This window comes from Pangasianodon hypophthalmus, chromosome 10 (assembly GCF_027358585.1).
Source record: "Pangasianodon hypophthalmus isolate fPanHyp1 chromosome 10, fPanHyp1.pri, whole genome shotgun sequence".
NCBI classification, from domain to species: Eukaryota; Metazoa; Chordata; class Actinopteri; order Siluriformes; family Pangasiidae; genus Pangasianodon; species Pangasianodon hypophthalmus.
Window position 1 is genome coordinate 14,078,505 of NC_069719.1, and position 18,161 is coordinate 14,096,665.

Genomic DNA, 18,161 nt, shown 5'->3' on the forward strand with positions numbered 1-18,161 from the left:
TAGGATGTCTTTATATGCTGTAGCATTACAGTTTATCCTCACTGGAACTAAGAGGCCTAAACATGACAATGCTCCTGTGCACAAAGCGAGCTCCATGGAGATATGGTTTTCCAAGATCGAAGTGGAAGAACTCGAGTGGCCTTCATAGAGCCCAGTGAACACCTTTCGGATGAACTGGAACACCGACTGCACCCCAGGCCTCCTCGCCTGACATCAGTGCCTGCTCTCACTAATGCTCTTGAGGCTAAATGGGCAAATCCCCACAGCAACATCCCAAAATCTAGAGGAAAGCTTTCCCAGAAGCATGGATGGTTACTATAACAGCAAAGTGAGAATAAATCTGGGTGTGATGGTCAGGTGTCCATAAACCTTTGGCCATAGAGTGTACATAATACACACATGTTGATGTTCATGGTGGCAGGTGTGTTTGTGTGCAAAGAAGTGATGAAAAGATGACAGGAAAAATCACTAAAATCACCTTTTAAAAGCTTTCATTTAATCCAAAAGTTTTAAATCATGTTGATTACTGAAGAGTTGCCACAGATACAAAAAGAATTTCCGAAAGGACAATAAACTAAACAATAACATTAGAGAAACCCAGAAAAATTATTGAGCATTGTTTCACTATTAAGAAACATTTTATTTTGATCTGAAAGCATAAAAATGGTCTTAGAAATGTTTATTTTAACTGCATGGCGCACATCCTTTAGAGGCAATTTGCTATTAGTGGGGAGTTTCTGCAAGATAATGTTTTTTTTTTTTTTTTTTTTTTTTCCAGTGGATTACACTGATAAAGCATTTCTGGAACTACGAAACAGAATGGAGTCGTGGGCAAGGCTGAATGAGGAGTTGAGTGTTTGGGGAGTAGGTGAAGCAGGAAGCCAGGAGAGCCGGTCTGACCTGCACAGCCTTCATTCCAGCCTGCCTCAGTGAATAGGGCTTGTATGAACAGTGCCCTAAGCTCCCAGTATAAAAACACTGCACTGTCACACACTTGGCTCATCGGGGTGAAGACACTGCGGGGAAAGTTCTCCTTTCGCGATCAGTTTTACTCTTTCCATTTTTTTTTAAATGTATGCTTTATCAAGTTTTCTCACCAAGGACCTGAAACGCACTGGGACCATGTTGGACTGCAGCAGCCTACGGTAAGACGCCGTACTGCTCCGTGGGATAAACCGCACACTACCTTACTTAATAGTTTGTCAAAAATCATACGCCACCTTCTGTGCCGTACATGTGACCTACTCTTTAGTAGACTAGTACGCGGTTTTGGACGTAGCCCAAGCTTGATGATGGCCACCTCGAGCACCTTCACTACCCAGAAGCAGTTAGTCTGTCTGGTGCAGTGGTTCTTAACAGTTCAACAGTTCTATCCAAAAATTGTGAAATGTTTAGGACCACTTGACCAGGCAGACGTTTTCTCTGGTGCTGGAAAAAGCAGGAAGAAGGAGCTCCTCCCTCTGTTTATTCTGCATAAAGCTGGAGCTATAGATATGCATGTTAATGCTGTAGCATGTGCAGTGCAGGTGATTTCATTAAGCTACCAGCCGGTGATGGAGGAACATCATAATCAGTAGTTTAACAGTGTTTCATAGTCTTTCCCTCAACTAATGAGTGTAATGAGATTTTAATGAGAGGTTTCAATATGATAAATGTATTGTATTATTATATTTTTTTCAATAAAACTTTCTATGTAGAAAACAGAGTGTGTACAGTGTTCTTTCGTGTTTGTTTTCCATCTTAATCAATTCTTTCTTTCTTTCTTTCTTTCTTTCTTTCTTTCTCATTCTCCCCCTGTGCTGAACAACACAAACCTCCTCTGCAATTATTTATTTATTTGTTTATTTATTTATTCAAAATCTTTTTGCTATTTTAATGGTATGAGTGTAAGTATCTGTGGACACAAGCCTATCAATGGGGACATTCTATTCTATTCTATAGACATATCAATGGGGACATTCTATTCAATTCTATTCTATTCTATTCTACAGACATATCAATGGGGACATTCTATTCTATTCTATTCTATTCTATTCTATAGACATATCAATGGGGACATTCTATTCTATTCTATTCTATTCTATTCTATTCTATAGACATATCAATGGGGACATTCTATTCTATTCTATTCTATTCTATTCTATTCTATAGACATATCAATGGGGACATTCTATTCTATTCTATTCTATTCTATTCTATAGACATATCAATGGGGACATTCTATTCTATTCTATTCTATTCTATTCTATTCTATTTAAATAATAAATTCCCTTGTGGTAACGCATTTCAGCAGGGCTTTCAGGTCTCTCTCTGCAGCAGTGGTCTTCCATCTTAAACAGTGTCTTCAGGTTTTCAATCCAGCTAAGCAGGAACACAACTGTTTCCACTTGTTTAATCTACTGATCTCGATCTTCGAGCGACTGTTAGGTGTGGCCCCTGTTTAGCCGTTATGAAAACCTGCAGACACACTGACACTTTGCGGGAAAGATTGAAAACCTCTGCCCTATATGATGATCTTTTTTCTTTTTTTTTTTTCCTCTTTCTTTTTTATCCTCATAAAGAGTCAGAATAAAGCGCATGGACACTTTCCGGTGAGTTTGGAGCTGAGTCGGCGCTCTCCGTGGTGCTGAAGCTCCTCTCCGGGAGTCGGAAACATATTTCTGCTCCATCTATCCATCCTGAAGACGTCCTGCATTTTGTCCAGATGATTTACTGGCCCAACCTTACAAGCGTCTAAGCGTGACAAATGCACAACAAGCGAGGGCAAGCGCTGAAGGAAAACTCGGGCAAATCAATAAGCGCAATTATTACGTTAAATCCTTACATCAAGTCTTATTAGTTCATGACGACAAGTAAAACGTGATCATTACAGCAAACACAGTGAGGGAAGAAGACCATGCAAACAGCACCTTAGACCACAAACTTCTTCTTTACACAATACACAGCTTGCAGCTATTAGGAAACAAATCCAGAGGATTATCTGGCTCTTAGGCACAAGAGACAGGAACAAGATGGAGAAGAATAAAGGGACTCATGAATTGTAAATAAGGTCCGAAATTCAAATAGGCTGATATTGATTTGTGTCAAGCGAAAATGAGAAAATAGCAAGTGTCGCATTACACCCGTTAATCAGGCCTCAAACCTTAAAGTACATCCAAGTGGAAAAGATACAGCTATAGAATGCATTGCAGCTCATCTGCTTGAGCAAAAGTATATTTGTTGTATATTTCGACCATTCTAAAGTGGTTTTCATGTTTTCATAATACAATCATATAATCTATAATCTATAATCTCGTGAATAAACCTGCTAAGAACCCATTTTAAAGAGTGCAACTTCAGCTGCCTTCTTTAAAAATCTGTAAATGTAAAAAAAAAATCACAACCACCCACTGAACACAATTTCACTAAATGTCACAATGTCACAACACTCACATTTGCTTTAGAGTGTCTTTAATAAATTATTCATAAAGCCAAGACTGCAAGTTGCTTTCTTTAGCCGGGTAAGGCGCTTGATCTCAGCGGTGTGCCCACAGCACCGACATTCGCTAAACGCTGCTTGTTATGGAGCAGAGGCGAAGAGCTGTGATGATGAGTGAGGAGGAGGAGGAGGAGGAAAAGGAGGAGGACATGTCAGCACTCTTAATGAGGAGCCCGGAGCGCTTTGCCTACACGGGCGAGGCCACCAGATGTCGGCCCGCGGTCCCTTGAGAACTCTCTCTGCGGAATTTCATCAGCGTGCATGGGGTGACCCTGCCCCATCCAGCGGCTGCGCGTGCTAAATCACCTTTACAACGGATTGCAATCATCAGGTCCTAAAACACTAACGGATGAGTGACCCCCACCACACCTTTCCAGCCCACACTGTCATCTCAGAAAGAATTGTGTGTATGTGTGCGTGTGTGTGTGTGCGTGCTCTGTGTTCGTGTGTGCGCATGTGTTTCTCTCAGTGTGCGTGACGTGTGTGCATGTTTTACTTTGGTGACAAATTTACGACGTACCGACCACAAGCACCCGAATCTCAGTGATGCGATGAAATGGTATTCACGGTCGAACTTGTCAACAATCAGCAGTGTCTCCCCTTCATGGGGCGACGGAAACGACTCTTCAAACCAGAAACGAGTTTATTACAGCAATAATGGCCACCTGCTTATCTGCAACCAAGTCCTCTGTGTGCACTAGATAAGAGTTTTATTAACAGGCCGGCTGTAATGTCCTGCATTCAGTGTACAAACAGCGGCATATAACCGACTTAATCAGGCATAATAAGCTTCAGCCTATAACCAGCACAACCTGAGAGCGCAGAGCAAAGGAGCGCTTTAATGCCAGTGCGATCTGAGAAACTGGCTCAGAATAATCCCTGATATTAAGCCACATTAATCCACAACTGCCGCACAGTAAAGGTGGAGAAACTCATTTCAGCTTTGAGATGAATGCAATCTGTTATGCACAAAGCGTCAGGCTCGAGACACATGCTGCCCAAAATTCCCTGCAGCCTTTCCAAGATGTCGATGGCATCAATAGACATTTAAAACATTTATGCAGACTATGCATGCTTACGTGGCAACCACACATTTTTGTTTTAGGGAAAAGGGTACCTTATAGGAACTCTTTTGTTCCCCAAGATATATGCCTTACAAATGCACCCTCTGAGGAAACATCAGTAGTCCTTAAAGTCTGATTATGAGATAATCCCAGGTGAGATATATCATATTTCTCTAATTATAGGCACAGAAGACATACCCTTATTGGTACATCACTGACAAGCGTTTGTAGCCTAAAAGGTATAGTTTATTAGGCCTGCCTTTTTCTGGCAGTGCAGGGAAGTGTAACTGATTAAAGGTCACTTGGCTCACTTGACTTCAGGTGCTTAAGTGAAAAGCACAATGAGTACAAAAGCTGAAATCAGTTTTTCAGTGAAAAACTGGCAAGATAATGTTCAAGATGACAACTGGAATTGTAAAGTTCTGAATTTTGGGTTCATGCTTCAGTTAGCAGCAGTCAACCTGAAAAAGCAAAGGCGGGAAAGAGACAAACGGAAAGACAGATTGAAGGAGAGGAACACACACAAAGAGAGAGAGAGAGAGAGAGAGAGAGAGAAGAGAGAGAGAGATGCGGATATGTGGAGATACAGACACAGGGCGCGCGCGAGAGAGGGAGATAGAGAATGGAAGGAAGCCACAGGGATAGAGAGAGATAGACAGAGAGGGAGAGAAGGAAAGAGAAAGAGAGGTGGAGTTGCTGAAGGTCCTCCTCATCACTGTTGCTTGATTCCACTCGCAGAGCTGCAGCGTGGATGCTCAGTGGATGCATGAATGAGGAAAGTGCCTCACAAGGATGTTTGCTCATAGCGCACGGATTGCGGGAGGATTTCTTATGGGCTTGTTGCTTATTTGGACATATCTCACCAGTGGGATGATTCATATCAAACGAGAAAGATAACTGAGAAAGCATTAAAGATAAACGGAGCGCTTTGCATGAGTTACAGATGGATGTGAGGCACAAGTAATCTCTGGATTTAAAAAAAACATCATATTGGTGAAAAGTAAAATGACTCAGTGGAGCACAGCGCGTGCCACATTTCCACATTTGCCATAAGACTAAGGGATCCTTGTCCACTCCAGGCTCATAAGATGGATGTACAAAAGTCCGAGGACGCATCCGGATCGGACAAACCGAATCCGACCCTCATTGACTTGGGAACCTTTTTCGTGGACTCAGATATAATATTTGGATTTACGAGTCATCTTTTAAGACGGAAAGCCAAGGTAAGTGCATGGCAGCCACTCTATAAGTTAGTTGCCCTCGGTGTGCGCCTTCAGTGTGCGCGGGAGTGGCCACGAGTGTCAGCACCGAGAACAGCTCTCTGTTTCCATCACTCACCCATCTCCTGTTTTTAATCAACTCTTGACACTTACTTCCATCAGAAACCGTTATGATTTAAAAAAATCCTGTTGCACAGGCCACCTTTCAGGGTTCTGGGCAACAAGTTTTGCAAACGGCGCTGGTAATGATGCAGTCTGTGGGAGAGCAATCAGTAGAATAAAACATACCAGACTTCAACAAAACCTTCCATATGGTTAGAATGAGTGTGTTAGAATGGGAGAAAAGACTAATATGTGAAAAAAGGGAACACCACTATCAAGCCTGAGACACCTACACTAAGCATAGTTTAGTGCAGACAGTATATACTGGATAATATTCTATAGCAACATGTAGAGGATATAGAGAAAAGCCTATGGTATACTGTGGAGGATATAGATTATACTCTGGATGATAGGATGCTCTAGATATAGATCCGTCTATAACATAGTGTAAAGGATATAAAAAACAGCATGTAGAGCTCATATCAACACAACTGTAGACATGTATTTGTCTACATGGTCATTTACCTGAACCTGTATGAATGTTGACTTAAAAGTTGCATGTGCTGAATTGTTGTAGCAATAGATGCACTGATGTAAGTGATACTAAAAGAAAGCAAAGTAGGCTACATTATGCTGTCACTTCTTGTGCTGGCCCTAGAGCAAATCCGTATCTTTAAATCTGACAAATCAGCACATCTTTAAACTAGGTATTTAACAAATAAAAGGATGGACATCATACCTGGTGCCCATCCTAAACAGTCCTTTAGCACTATGATCATTCTCTAAATTGTTTGAATGAAATAATGATCAAGAATATGTGCAGCATGTGTCAACTGCAATCCTGAATTTATGGATTACACCTTTGGATTGTGTGCCTTGGCAGCTTTCTGTTCAGCAGTTCATTACCTATTGATGGTGCACAGTCTGTGACTAATAGACAGACAAAGAAGTGGGACACTTGAGGTGGAGGGAGAAGGATAACCATTTGGGCTGTGACTTCAAATCATGTGACCACGTTGCTTACATCATCAACATCAAATATTTAGATATATAAATAAATAATTAAATATTTAAAATTGCCTTAGTTTTGTTTCTCATGGAGGGAAGCTGTAATTGCAAAAATGACCAGATGATGGCGCCAGAGTTATAGAGAAGAAATGTCCTGCTTTCACATGCACCTCACTCAGAGCAGCAGTGACATTTACACAGCACCAACAAGATGACATCATTCTTGTAAAACATGAGTCTACTTACAGTTTAATGTAGGCTAGTCCATAAAAATACAGTTTACACGATATTCAGTAAAAGGGAGGAAAACATGAATGTGGGAGGAATCATCCAATTATGCTAATAGAACCATTCATGTAATGTAATTTGGAAATCCTTATCCAGTCTCATATATTATGTTTTGTAGGCATATTGTTTAGGTTTATTTCAGGTCTTTCTGAGAAGGAGTCGTCAGTCCGCAATGTCTAAAGCGCGTGCAGTATGTAAAAGTAGGCTACTCCTCCTCCTATACTAGCGCACTGTGCAGGCATTTTGGAAGCAGCCGGAGCGCGCGCACGCGTCCACAGCCACGCCCCCTCAGCTGCTTACGGAGCGGCGCAGTGACAGCGGGCCGAACTGCAGCTCCGCTCCGACATGGCACGCAAAAACGCACAACTCTCCCACGGCGGTTTAAACATGCTCCTTTCACCGTGTTGCACTTTTAAGCCGCCGCATTTCTAACCAGCGCGTTTAACCTGGAATTACTCTGAAAAGCAAAACAGCTTGCTGAACTTTTTGAAGTTTTGGTCAAGATGACTCGAGCTGAGAGCGCTGCTGAAGGACAGACCCACAAGCGCACCGCAGTAAGTTACAATATGAGTAGTGTTTTTTTTTTTTTTTTTTTAAAAAGAGTTATGAGTTAGGATTTATGAGTTGGGAGCACGGTGGCCTCGCACCTCCAGGGTTACGGGTTCGATTCCCGCCTCCGCCCCGTGTGCGTGGAATTTGCATGTTCTCTCCTTGCTTTGGGGGTTTCCTCCGGGTTCTCCTGTTTCCTCCCCCAGCCCAAAGCCAAGTGGGGCAAGCTGATTGGCATTTCCAAATTGCCCCGTTGTGCGTGATTGTGCCCTGCAATGGGTTGGCACCCTGTCCAAGGTGTCCCTCACCTTGTGCCCCGAGTCCCATGAGATAAGCTCCAGGCTCCCCATGACCCTGTGTGGGATCAGCGGTGTGGAAAATGGATGGAGTTATGAGTGAGAGTTATATTTGTTTGTGGAGGGTAGACCTATAATAATTTCTCTACTGAAGTAACACCCAGACTGCAAACATTTGTCAAACAGAGAAATGCTGTGCTTTTTTCTTTTTTTTTTCGATAATAAAGGTTCTCTCAAAAGCGCAACATGCTCTTATCATGTCTCTTCTGAACTTTTTCTGTGTTTTCTTTCCAAGATTGATGGCAGTTCCAGTGCAGAGTCTTCTTCCTGCTCTTCCTCCGAGCCCAGTCCGCGACAGAGACGGTGCGGGAGCAGACCCCAGCCCGAGGGCGCGCGCTCAGTCAGCATCACCGAGACGGACCGGGATGACGTCAGTAAAGCGACAGACCTGTGCAAGCAATGTCAGGTGACCGTGGCAGAGCTCAAGAGGCAAGCACTTGCCCTGACCGAGCCAACATCACTGCAGGTCAGTGTGAGGGACGTTGTGAGAGATGTTTCTGAGCAAACCGTTATCACCTGTAACATACACACTACCTTCACGGCCTAGAGAACTGTTGCAGTAGCCCGTCACCACCCTTTTTATCTGCACCATGATGAATCTCTCTTAGTATCGTTCATTCGTCTTCAGTAACTGCCTTATCCTGCTCAGGGTCCCACTGGATCCAGGGCCTGGCATGGGAACTCTGGGTGTGAGACAGGAACACACCCTCAATGGGATGCCGGGCCATCAAAAGGGCACATTTTATTCCTGGCCTTTCTACTCACAAAGCCCAAAACCCAAAAGATGTGTTAAAAAGTTGATGTGAAACCTTGTATGTTATATTAGCAATGATTTTCCCAGTTCTGTTTCAATTAAGCTCAAGTTGACATTATTTATGACTGTTTTTAAGTTACTGCGATTTTGATTAGAAACTTTTAGTCAAGTTACCAGTCATATAGAATTGTAACTAATAACTTAATATTTGCTTTTTAGTAGTCTCAAACAGTGCAAGTGATTTTCCTATGAACTGTTCTGCATTAGTCAGAGGTTGTTACAGTAGATAATGTACATTGATTGCTGAGTATGGAAAGGGTTAAAATTTATTACACTGCTGTTTAGAGCATTTTCATGTATTTTAAAGCATTCATGTCACATCCAAACATGAGGGTGCTTTCTTGTTTAGAGATTTAAAATAAATCTAAACTTAAAAGTGTGACCTTAATCACCTGTCAGCATCTAAAACAAACTTAGTACTTTTATCCTATGGATTTCCACATGCCTTTTGGCTGTAGATAAGACTAGCGAGCATCAAGCTGCAGTGGGAGGACTTGAATTATACGAGACTCAATTAGTGGTGATGATTGAAATCCTTCATCGCTTGCCAAGGCCAAATGTGAATTCCCCCTCATGGTCATGATTAGTAGCAGTCTGTATAAACAGGAAAAAACTCACTTGTGAACACGGTATGCTACTGTATCTAAATCATTTAACTTGAAGAGCATGATACCTAGTAAACCTAAGTCTCTATATTTGTACTCTATTATATTGAAGGACTGTCACAGCAATATTATCCTTAACAGTACATCCATTATTAAAATAAGCTGCACGAATCTTTAATAAGACCCATTTAATTATTAATTCTAAGCAAATGTGATTGCTTATTTTTGTTGATTTTCTGGATTTCTACAGTCTTAGTCATGCATGACTTATCTCTTCCACATTCACACACTTAAGCTGAGAGTGCCACTGGCTAGGGGTCTTTGCAGTAGAGCACGGTTTGGAAGTGGCCCATTGTTTTGGGAAAACAATGCTTATCTCACTCCTTGTCCGTAGACCTCAGGATTGGGGGGTTGTGGGGGAATAGTCGAGTGTATTTGCTGTGGAGTCTGCGGAGGAAACAGACACCCAGTTGACCTTCACCATGCATTCAAAGTGTTCCTGTATACTCTGCACCAAATTCCCACCACTGTTAAATATAGGCTTGCAACTCTTTATTGTTGTCTGACTTGCTGTTGAGGTTAGCCTCAGGTTCCCCCTCCATCTCTATTTAGTGGTGGTGGTTTCAAAGGAAGATCTCACGCTTAGGTAGGATTTCACTCCCTCCAGCTTTATTTGACCCCCTCACCCCCCAGCCCCCCCGGTTGCTTTTCCAGGTTAACAGATAGGACAGAGGAGGCTTTGTATGTGTGTGTGTATTTGTGCATGTGTGGTATACCATCCAATACTCAGTCCTTTTATTTGGATAAACAGGATTCAGGGCTTAGTTATATCTGCACCCAAACTCTCCCCCCTTTTCTCCTTATCTTGTGTTTTCCTCCATCACTGGACTCCTGGAACTGGTTAAGCATGGGAACTTGCAGCGTTCTGGACTGTCTGGACATGCAGATCATTGCTCCTGTGTGGTCTGCACCAGGTTTGGAGATGGAGGAAGGAGGTTACAGCAGAGGATTATTACTTTATCAGACTCTGTGCTGATGGCTTAATGAGGCCATGGGCGCAACCGCCATGGGAGGCTGCTTTTTAGGGAGGGGGATCAGTTTTCTCAGCTGAAGAGCAGAAAGGGTGCATTGTCCAAATGGGATGCAGTGTGCTTACCTGACCTGAACTCCGACACATGGCTGATATGAGTTGCTAAGGATTGTTTTACTGTTTATTAGGTAGCAAGAAATTGGTGCTGAACTTTCATTCAACCTTGTTTTATGCCTGCTTGAGTATGAGACCTCATGTGGAGTTTTTAATGTCAACTATTGGCATTCATATGTTGTTATTTTAGTTTCAATTCACATAATAATAGCAACCTAAGATCTGACCTGAAATCTGCTGCAAAGATCCATCAAATATTAGCCAGGTGTGTATGGTGAAGCTTAGTTAACTTTAATAATCTGGCATGACTGCAGTGGTCCTGTGGAGTGCTTTTGGCTTTAATGATCATTCTGGGGTGTATTTGGATTTTGCCAGAAACCTCACTGGCACAGTGCCTAATATTATCATGAAACATTTATTACATATTTAATTATCCATACACAGGCAGAGTGGACAGTGAATTCTTTAAATCCATTTGAGGGACCTTCTTCCTTGTTTAAAACTAGCAGTATCAGTTGTGTGAGCAGTTTCAGATTAGAAAACAACACATACTGCTGACATACCAGTTTGATAGAAGGTAGTCTTTGAAATTGTGCTGTACTGTCCTTTAAAAGACGAACCCAGTGTTGCATGTACAGCACTGGGTTCATAAGCTGATCCCAAGGCTGATTTTCAGAGAAGTTCCATACAGACAGTTGATAGTCACTCTCGGTCCAGGAAACGCTTGGTCAGCACTGATGCTCTGGTGACAAGCTGCTTCTTTATAGTCTTCTGCAGTGTGCGTGTTAGCAGGTGGCAATTAGTCTTTCTTCACGCCCCACAGCTTTTCATGGGCCTGCATTTTTCCACAGGGCTTGCCCAGGGTTCTCCGCATCCTTTGTTTTATTATTTATTGTCAATGATTCCTTTTCCTAAGGAACGGGCACTTCTTCTCACACAGTGCTGCAGCTCGCAGCTCAATAGTTCATTTGCTTCAATGTCAGGGCACTTAATGCCTTAACAATGGCCTAAGACTCGATGAAATGTCTGGATGCTTAACACAGCACAATGCGCAAAGAATTCATTGACAAAAATGACTTGGTACTTAACTTGTCACAAAATCCTGAACACATAACCCTTAACTGTTTTAGCATAGTTGAAGTGACTTCTAAAGGGGCGACACAAATGGTTGAAGTTATGCTGAAATTACAGTGTTGTAAATAGGGATTAACTAGTAAGATGGAACCTGAGAACTCTACAAATCCAGTCTTGGAATCCAGTTGCATTGTGCACTACAATTATGAGATCTTTCAACAAGACTGAGAAGCCTGAACACCTGGGTTAGGTCAACCCTACTAAAGGGGATAGAATCTTTACCCCCTTCCATTGTGGTTGGACCTCTGGTATCAAGTTTAAAAAGATGAATTGTTGCTTGGAGGTGGATGATTTTTCATCAATATTGTCTGCTTAGTGGGACTGAAGTGGCTCTCATCTATTACAATTGGTCACTAGATCTCCAAGGGTCTACAAGCCCCCTGTTGTGATCTGTACGACATTTTAAATTCTTTCAGGTCAAAAGCACCTGTAGCTCTTGGTCATTTTCTGGTTGAATGTGTCACCTGATACAGTGGATGACATGAACCTGCTTGCTTTACCTTGGCTGTAACTGGTGCCTCTGAATCTTGTTGCATGGAAGGATTGGGTAAGCGAGTCTTTCATTATAAAAGGCTGATTCTTGTAGAAGCATGATTATACGTGTAAGAGAAAGAGAAAGCGAATGAGAAAGAAAGGGAAAGAGAAGAAGAGAATAAAGCTGAGTTTTTTTAATGAAAGTACAGGTGGTTTGGTTGGTGTGGGATTGAATATCAGGAAAAGATTATCAGATCTGGTATGGATAATTCAGTGTGTAGGTAAAAAAAAAAAAGCACAGTTATTTTATCTCCCTCCTTCCTCCATCAAAACTCTAATTTGTTTTTGAGCAATATGATAAAGTTCCTCATATGAACTTGTATTAGTCTTGTTGTGAATACATGCTGGAGGGAAATAACTAAATTGCCACTTTGATGAGACTGACAATTCTTTCTTCATAGCCTGTGCTTTTCTCATGGGAAGGCAGGCCAGTTGAAGGGAAAGGTAAACGCTTACTGGAAGTCCTGGTTTGGCAGGCTTGGCCCATCCTTCACCCTGATCCCTGCAGGCAAGGGTTGCCCTACACATGCCTGAGCACCTGCTATAAATCAATCACTTTACCTTAATGGTTTCACATTTAGTTCTTTCCTCTCTTTCATGCTTTTTGGCACTTGGCACTAATAGGGCTTGCAAAGCAGCTTTTGAGTATCTGTGTTGTTCGCTGAGGAGAATGTTCATTTATGATTTATTAGATATTATTTTTGTTGGCTCTCTTTTGATTTTTAAGACAGTGCCATTTCTGCAGTGCTCAGGAATCACGTCTGTTAAAAGGGATATGCCATACATGCACATTTTACAAGAATACCTCCGGAAATATCCCTTAAATTTACAGGAATAGTCTCAGTTCCCTGTACCGTTAATCAAATTGCTAACATTCATTCCAAAGTGACAGACACTTTGACATGTGCCCTTCCGGTTATTTGGTGTGAAATGTACCTTCCGGGGGAAACAGTGAATGGACATGCTGAAATCCAGCTGAACCCAAAAGGTGGAAGAGCGGAACGGAAGAGATTGAATGCTTGGTAGCATTGGACACACATGTGAATGCCTGTCAGGGTGGCAAAATAAATGAGAGCAGGTTAAGAGCACCACTCCTGAGATGAAGCCTTGTGCATGCAGCTCTCACCTGTGGTGTAACTGGTTGTAACTATTTAAATCCTTCATCACTACAGACCACAGGTTAAAGACCATAGTTTTTAACCACAGGAAACAATAGAGGATTGATGAAACTCCTACACAGGTGTTAGATTTGCTTGTGTAGGCCCTGGTAACAGATGCACATTAAGCACATGTTTGAACTGGGAGCTGTTCAAAGATAAGCTGTGTATTTAGCTGATAAGCTAAATTGTTTTATGTTCTCTGCTTTTTAAAATACAGTTTACTGTGTTGTCTGTTTCTGAAGGTAAATTGTTATAGTGTAAAAAAATCTTCTCGAGATGATAAGATGAGAATGAACTGATTGGCACACAGAGATGCCTTGGACAGAATAGTGACACACTTGCAGTGACTAATGCAGTGACTGATTTGACAGTGTGATTTTAGCTATTTGATCCTTGATTGTTGATTGACAGGATCCTCTTCAAATGTGTCTCCTCTTTAAATGTGGGAGCTGGGTTCAGATACAGGTGAAGTTACACGTCTCAGCCACTAGAGGCTTGTGAATTATTCTTTCAGACATTTATTCTCTGGGCAGGAAGATAGAATTTGCAGCTGTGAAGAGAAGTTAGGCACTGTAATTAGAAAATGTTTAATATTTGTCTATGTGTTGATGATGCTGAGTGCTGTTAGAGTATATTACACTGAAGGAATCTTATTCAGTGTGGTAATATTAAATATATAGTATATATATAAATATATGTGACCTGAGATTGGTAGTCTGATATATATGATGCATTATGCTTTTTTAGATGTGTTCATAAATGAGCTTATACTTTCAGTGAGAGCAAACAACTCTTTCTTATAAACTCTTTTTCTGTAGGCTGAAAAAAAAGTTTTTTTGTATGTTTTCCTGCGGTTATAGTCTCTGCAACAGAGTGAAAGAGTGTGAGAGAGGGAGAAAGAGAGAGACTAGTTGCCTACGGGTTACTTTTCTAACTATTTATTGATTGGCCTTTGACCCTACTGTCAGTTTGTGCACTCTTTAATGTGATCTAGGGTTTCAGTGGACTAACCCCCAGAAGAACAGGCGTCAGGTGATCCCCACATGTACAAAGGTGCGCACACACACAATGCACATTTACAGCTGCATATTTTCACTAATATGGTTTAGAAATGTTTTAATCTGGAAATTGTATTCTCAAAAAGGAGTAGACTGCATATATCAGAACGCACTTTCAAGATGTGTGTAGAATGATCTGTAATGTAAATATAGGATTATGTACTAAAAGTTCCTACAGATATTATAGAAAATGTCTGTACACACAAAATAAGTTTCCAAAACCTTTATCATTTCAGACTGTTCATTCATTTATTCTTTCATGCATGCATGTATTTATTCGTACTCTCATCTTTTCAGGTTTTCATAATGGCATGTACATCACTTTTAACAAAGTCCAAATGCATGAATTTGGGAATCTGAAATCTGGATTTTAACTGTGCAGAAATTTGATAAATTAGGCCTTAGGGTTCATAAATGCAGCAGCAACATGATAACAGCATATACATATTTATAATCCTTAATCTGTAAAGTTCGGTCCTCACAGAGGGGCTATGCAGTCTGTATAGGCTACATACGCCTTGAAGTGGATATGCTTAAAAAGCATTATGATTATATAAGCAGTATGTCAGACAACAGAGTGGAGCAGCAGAATGATAATCTGATGTCAGATGGCAGAGTTGAGCAGCAGGCATCAGTCATAACTCAGAGGGAGCACGTGGGAGATGACTGACAAGCCAAAGAGAGGAAGGGAAGACAGAAAGAGAAAGCACAGAAGGAGAAAGTGCATTAAAAAGATGAGATGAAGTGATGGTCCAGGTGATATGTAGAGTTTGAGAAACAGAAAGATGACAGTAAGTTCTTTGGTGTTATAGCCAAATTTTTAGTTTCTTAGTTTCTGTTGTTGGAAGAGGAAGAGGAAACAGCTCTGTGCTGGAGGGTGTGACAGAGGAAACAGGTTCAAGAGAGGATTTTGGATTTGTTTGTGTGTATGTGTGTTTGAATATATGTTTGTGTGTTGATGGAAGTAGTGGGTAGAGATACACGGCAGATGATTCATTTTATATTCAGAACGAAAGAATGCATTTTGAAATGCTTTAACCAGAATAATATCCATTCCTTTCTCCATGCCTAGTCCTGTCTGTTATCAGAGCAGCCCGATTGCAGACTAGATAAAAGAAGAGAGCAGGACAGTGTGGGTCGTCTCCCACTGGCTCCAAAAAGCTTAGATTCTCAGACATCTGGCAGTCTGCTTGTCTGTCTTTTTTTTAAACATTCATAGACTTACAGACGTTTTAAATGGCCAGGCACGTTATACTACATGCACAGCTCTGACAGTTAATGAGTATTTGTGGAAACATAAGTCGAATATCTCTAAGACCTTTTCTAATCATCATCAGCACAGCTTCATTTGAGCTCTGCTCTAATACTCTAATCTAGTCTTAGAGCTAGTCTCAGCAGGAAGGTAGCTCTTCATGAGTGGGTTTTGGTAAAATGTCATTTAGCCCTAACTATTAGGTATATAATGAAAAGAAATGTTGTGTTTGAAATGTTTTTCTAAGAACAGATTTCCATGTTTCAGGAATAAATATCAGACATATTTCTTATAATTGTACAATGGTATAATGTCTCAAATGAAATTGAAGAAGTGGATCACAAAAATACAAGAAAGTTTTATTTTAATGTGCAGTAGTTTCTACATAGTAGAGAATGATTCTACTGTAGCTGTGTTCAGTATTTTACCTATCAACAGCCTATTTCTCTGCTGAAGTCAAATGAAAATAAGTCTTATCAGTATTAGAAAAATATTTTTAAAAAATTCTAATCAAATCCCTCAGATGTAAACCTGTCTTATGAAACTTGTAAATACACCCTGCTTCACAAAATCAATTAAATCTTCAAGGTTGACCAGTGAGAATGTAGGGAGAGTTGATGGGCCAGTTAGAAATAAATCATAAAAAAACTAAAGCCAAACCAAAGCTGATGTCTCTTGGCTGCTTCACATTAGATCTCTAAAACCCTTCCATTAATACACTGGCTCCCTGATTGTGTGCGATTGGCATGAAAGCGGCACTGGCTTGCCAAAGCAAACCCACTCTGAAAGCTGGAACAGACCATACTAAAGCAGTATGACCAGCTGTAGCAGCATGATGCACTGGGTGTTTTTTCCTGCCTGTTACACATCGATCAAGTTTATTTGAACCAGACGAGCTCCAAATCTCTCGGCCACCCTTATGAATATGAGCAAAATGACATACAGCCACATTTTCTAAAGCTGCCAAGATCGATTCGAATTCAACAAACTAAAACTGCTGCAATTTCAGTGAGCAAAGAAGGAGCTGTTCGTGTTTTTGCCTGTGGATCTCATTTGTACCCAGTCATCCGAAGTATTCATTTGTCTCGCTAAACCAGGGCTTGTCAGCTCCAGTGCTCTGTATAGTTTGAAGCTTTTTCTTCCTACAACATACTTGATACAAGTAATAGTTTTCAATAGCTGATCATTTGAAGATAAGTTGTCATAAGGTAATAAGGCAGTGCATCACCTGGACTGGAATTGAGAACATTGCCTGGTTTCGTAGGAAATGCAGTGATGTGAGCCTAGCGAGTGTAAATACAAAGTGTGTGTGTGTGTGTGCGCATGTATGTGTGTATGTGTGTGTGTGGGGGGGTGCCTTGCATGATGCATCCTTGGTATGCCCTTATTTATCCCCCATTGTTTGACGCTCACACTCCTATGTGGGTTCTGTAAATCTGAGCATGAAAATTCTAGTCGAAGTTCATGCCCAGGCTCATTTCACGCTTCAGGGTCTCCCTTCATGTGTGTGGCATGTGTGTGTGTGTGTATGCATGCAAATGTGTGAATCTCTCTGTCTAGTGAGTGGCAAATGGGTGACTGAGAAAGATCATATTCTGCATTTTATATATAACTGTTTTCCATTTTCATGTTATTTTTTCTGACAGAGAGATGGTTTGTCTTGTTTCTTTTGGAAAACTACTTTGTTTCACTCCATTCAAGCATTCATTCAGCAAATTAACCCTAAAGGTGTTTTTTTCACTCTGTGACAGGCTTTGGACAATAATTTTGTACTTTGCACAGACCTTACGACCCCTATCAGTTCAAAATAACTCCCCTTTTCACATTTCTCCATTATCTTGAGAACAGGCAGCTTTTAGATATAGCCACATTGGAAAGATACAAAAGACGAGACATGCAATCCTGTTGTACACGTTTTGTGAGAGCTGTAGTGCTCCTGTGAAATAAATCATTTTGTATCCTCATTCTGATTTTGTTTTTACAAAGAATGCAAGTGTCAGGTTTCAAAGCTTTTTTTTATATTGAAGTGACTTTTCTCTGATCTTTGATCCCTTGACATCTTCATCTGTACTCTGTGCTGCTTGCCTGGAATTCAGATAAGATAAAGCAGAGCGCAAAAACTATGGAGCATCACACTTCGCTGTAGGCTATAGCTTCCTGTTTGCTGATAGGATGAGCCTTGAACTTTGGTTAAAAAAGATGACATGGGATAAACCGTCACAGTGATTGAGGATGGTATAGTCAGCGAAACGTAAACTTTTGTCTGCTAACTGGGCACAGGTTACTGATGAGCTGTTTACCAGCCTAAATGAGAAAGTGCTACATGTTTTCTTATTCTACCTCCTGAGTGAACTTTTCTCAGTTTTGCAGCGTGTTTAAACCTGATTTTGCACAC

General features: G+C 41.1%; 1 protein-coding gene across 3 annotated transcripts in view; it reads left to right on the top strand.

The window, feature by feature from the left end:
* The first annotated feature begins 5,202 nt into the window (after positions 1-5,202).
* The window catches only part of kif26ab (kinesin family member 26Ab), a 73,526-nt gene continuing 60,567 nt past the window's right edge, over positions 5,203-18,161 (top strand). For 2 of the 3 annotated variants that reach the window (XM_026933949.3, XM_026933950.3), the window contains exons 1-2: positions 5,203-5,765; positions 8,301-8,531. In XM_026933949.3, coding sequence (XP_026789750.3) covers positions 5,631-5,765; positions 8,301-8,531 — 366 coding nt within the window. In that variant the 5' untranslated portion in view covers positions 5,203-5,630. Of the gene's footprint in view, positions 5,766-7,446; positions 7,715-8,300; positions 8,532-18,161 lie in introns of those variants that run through there. The other variant, XM_026933951.3, reaches the window with a different exon arrangement.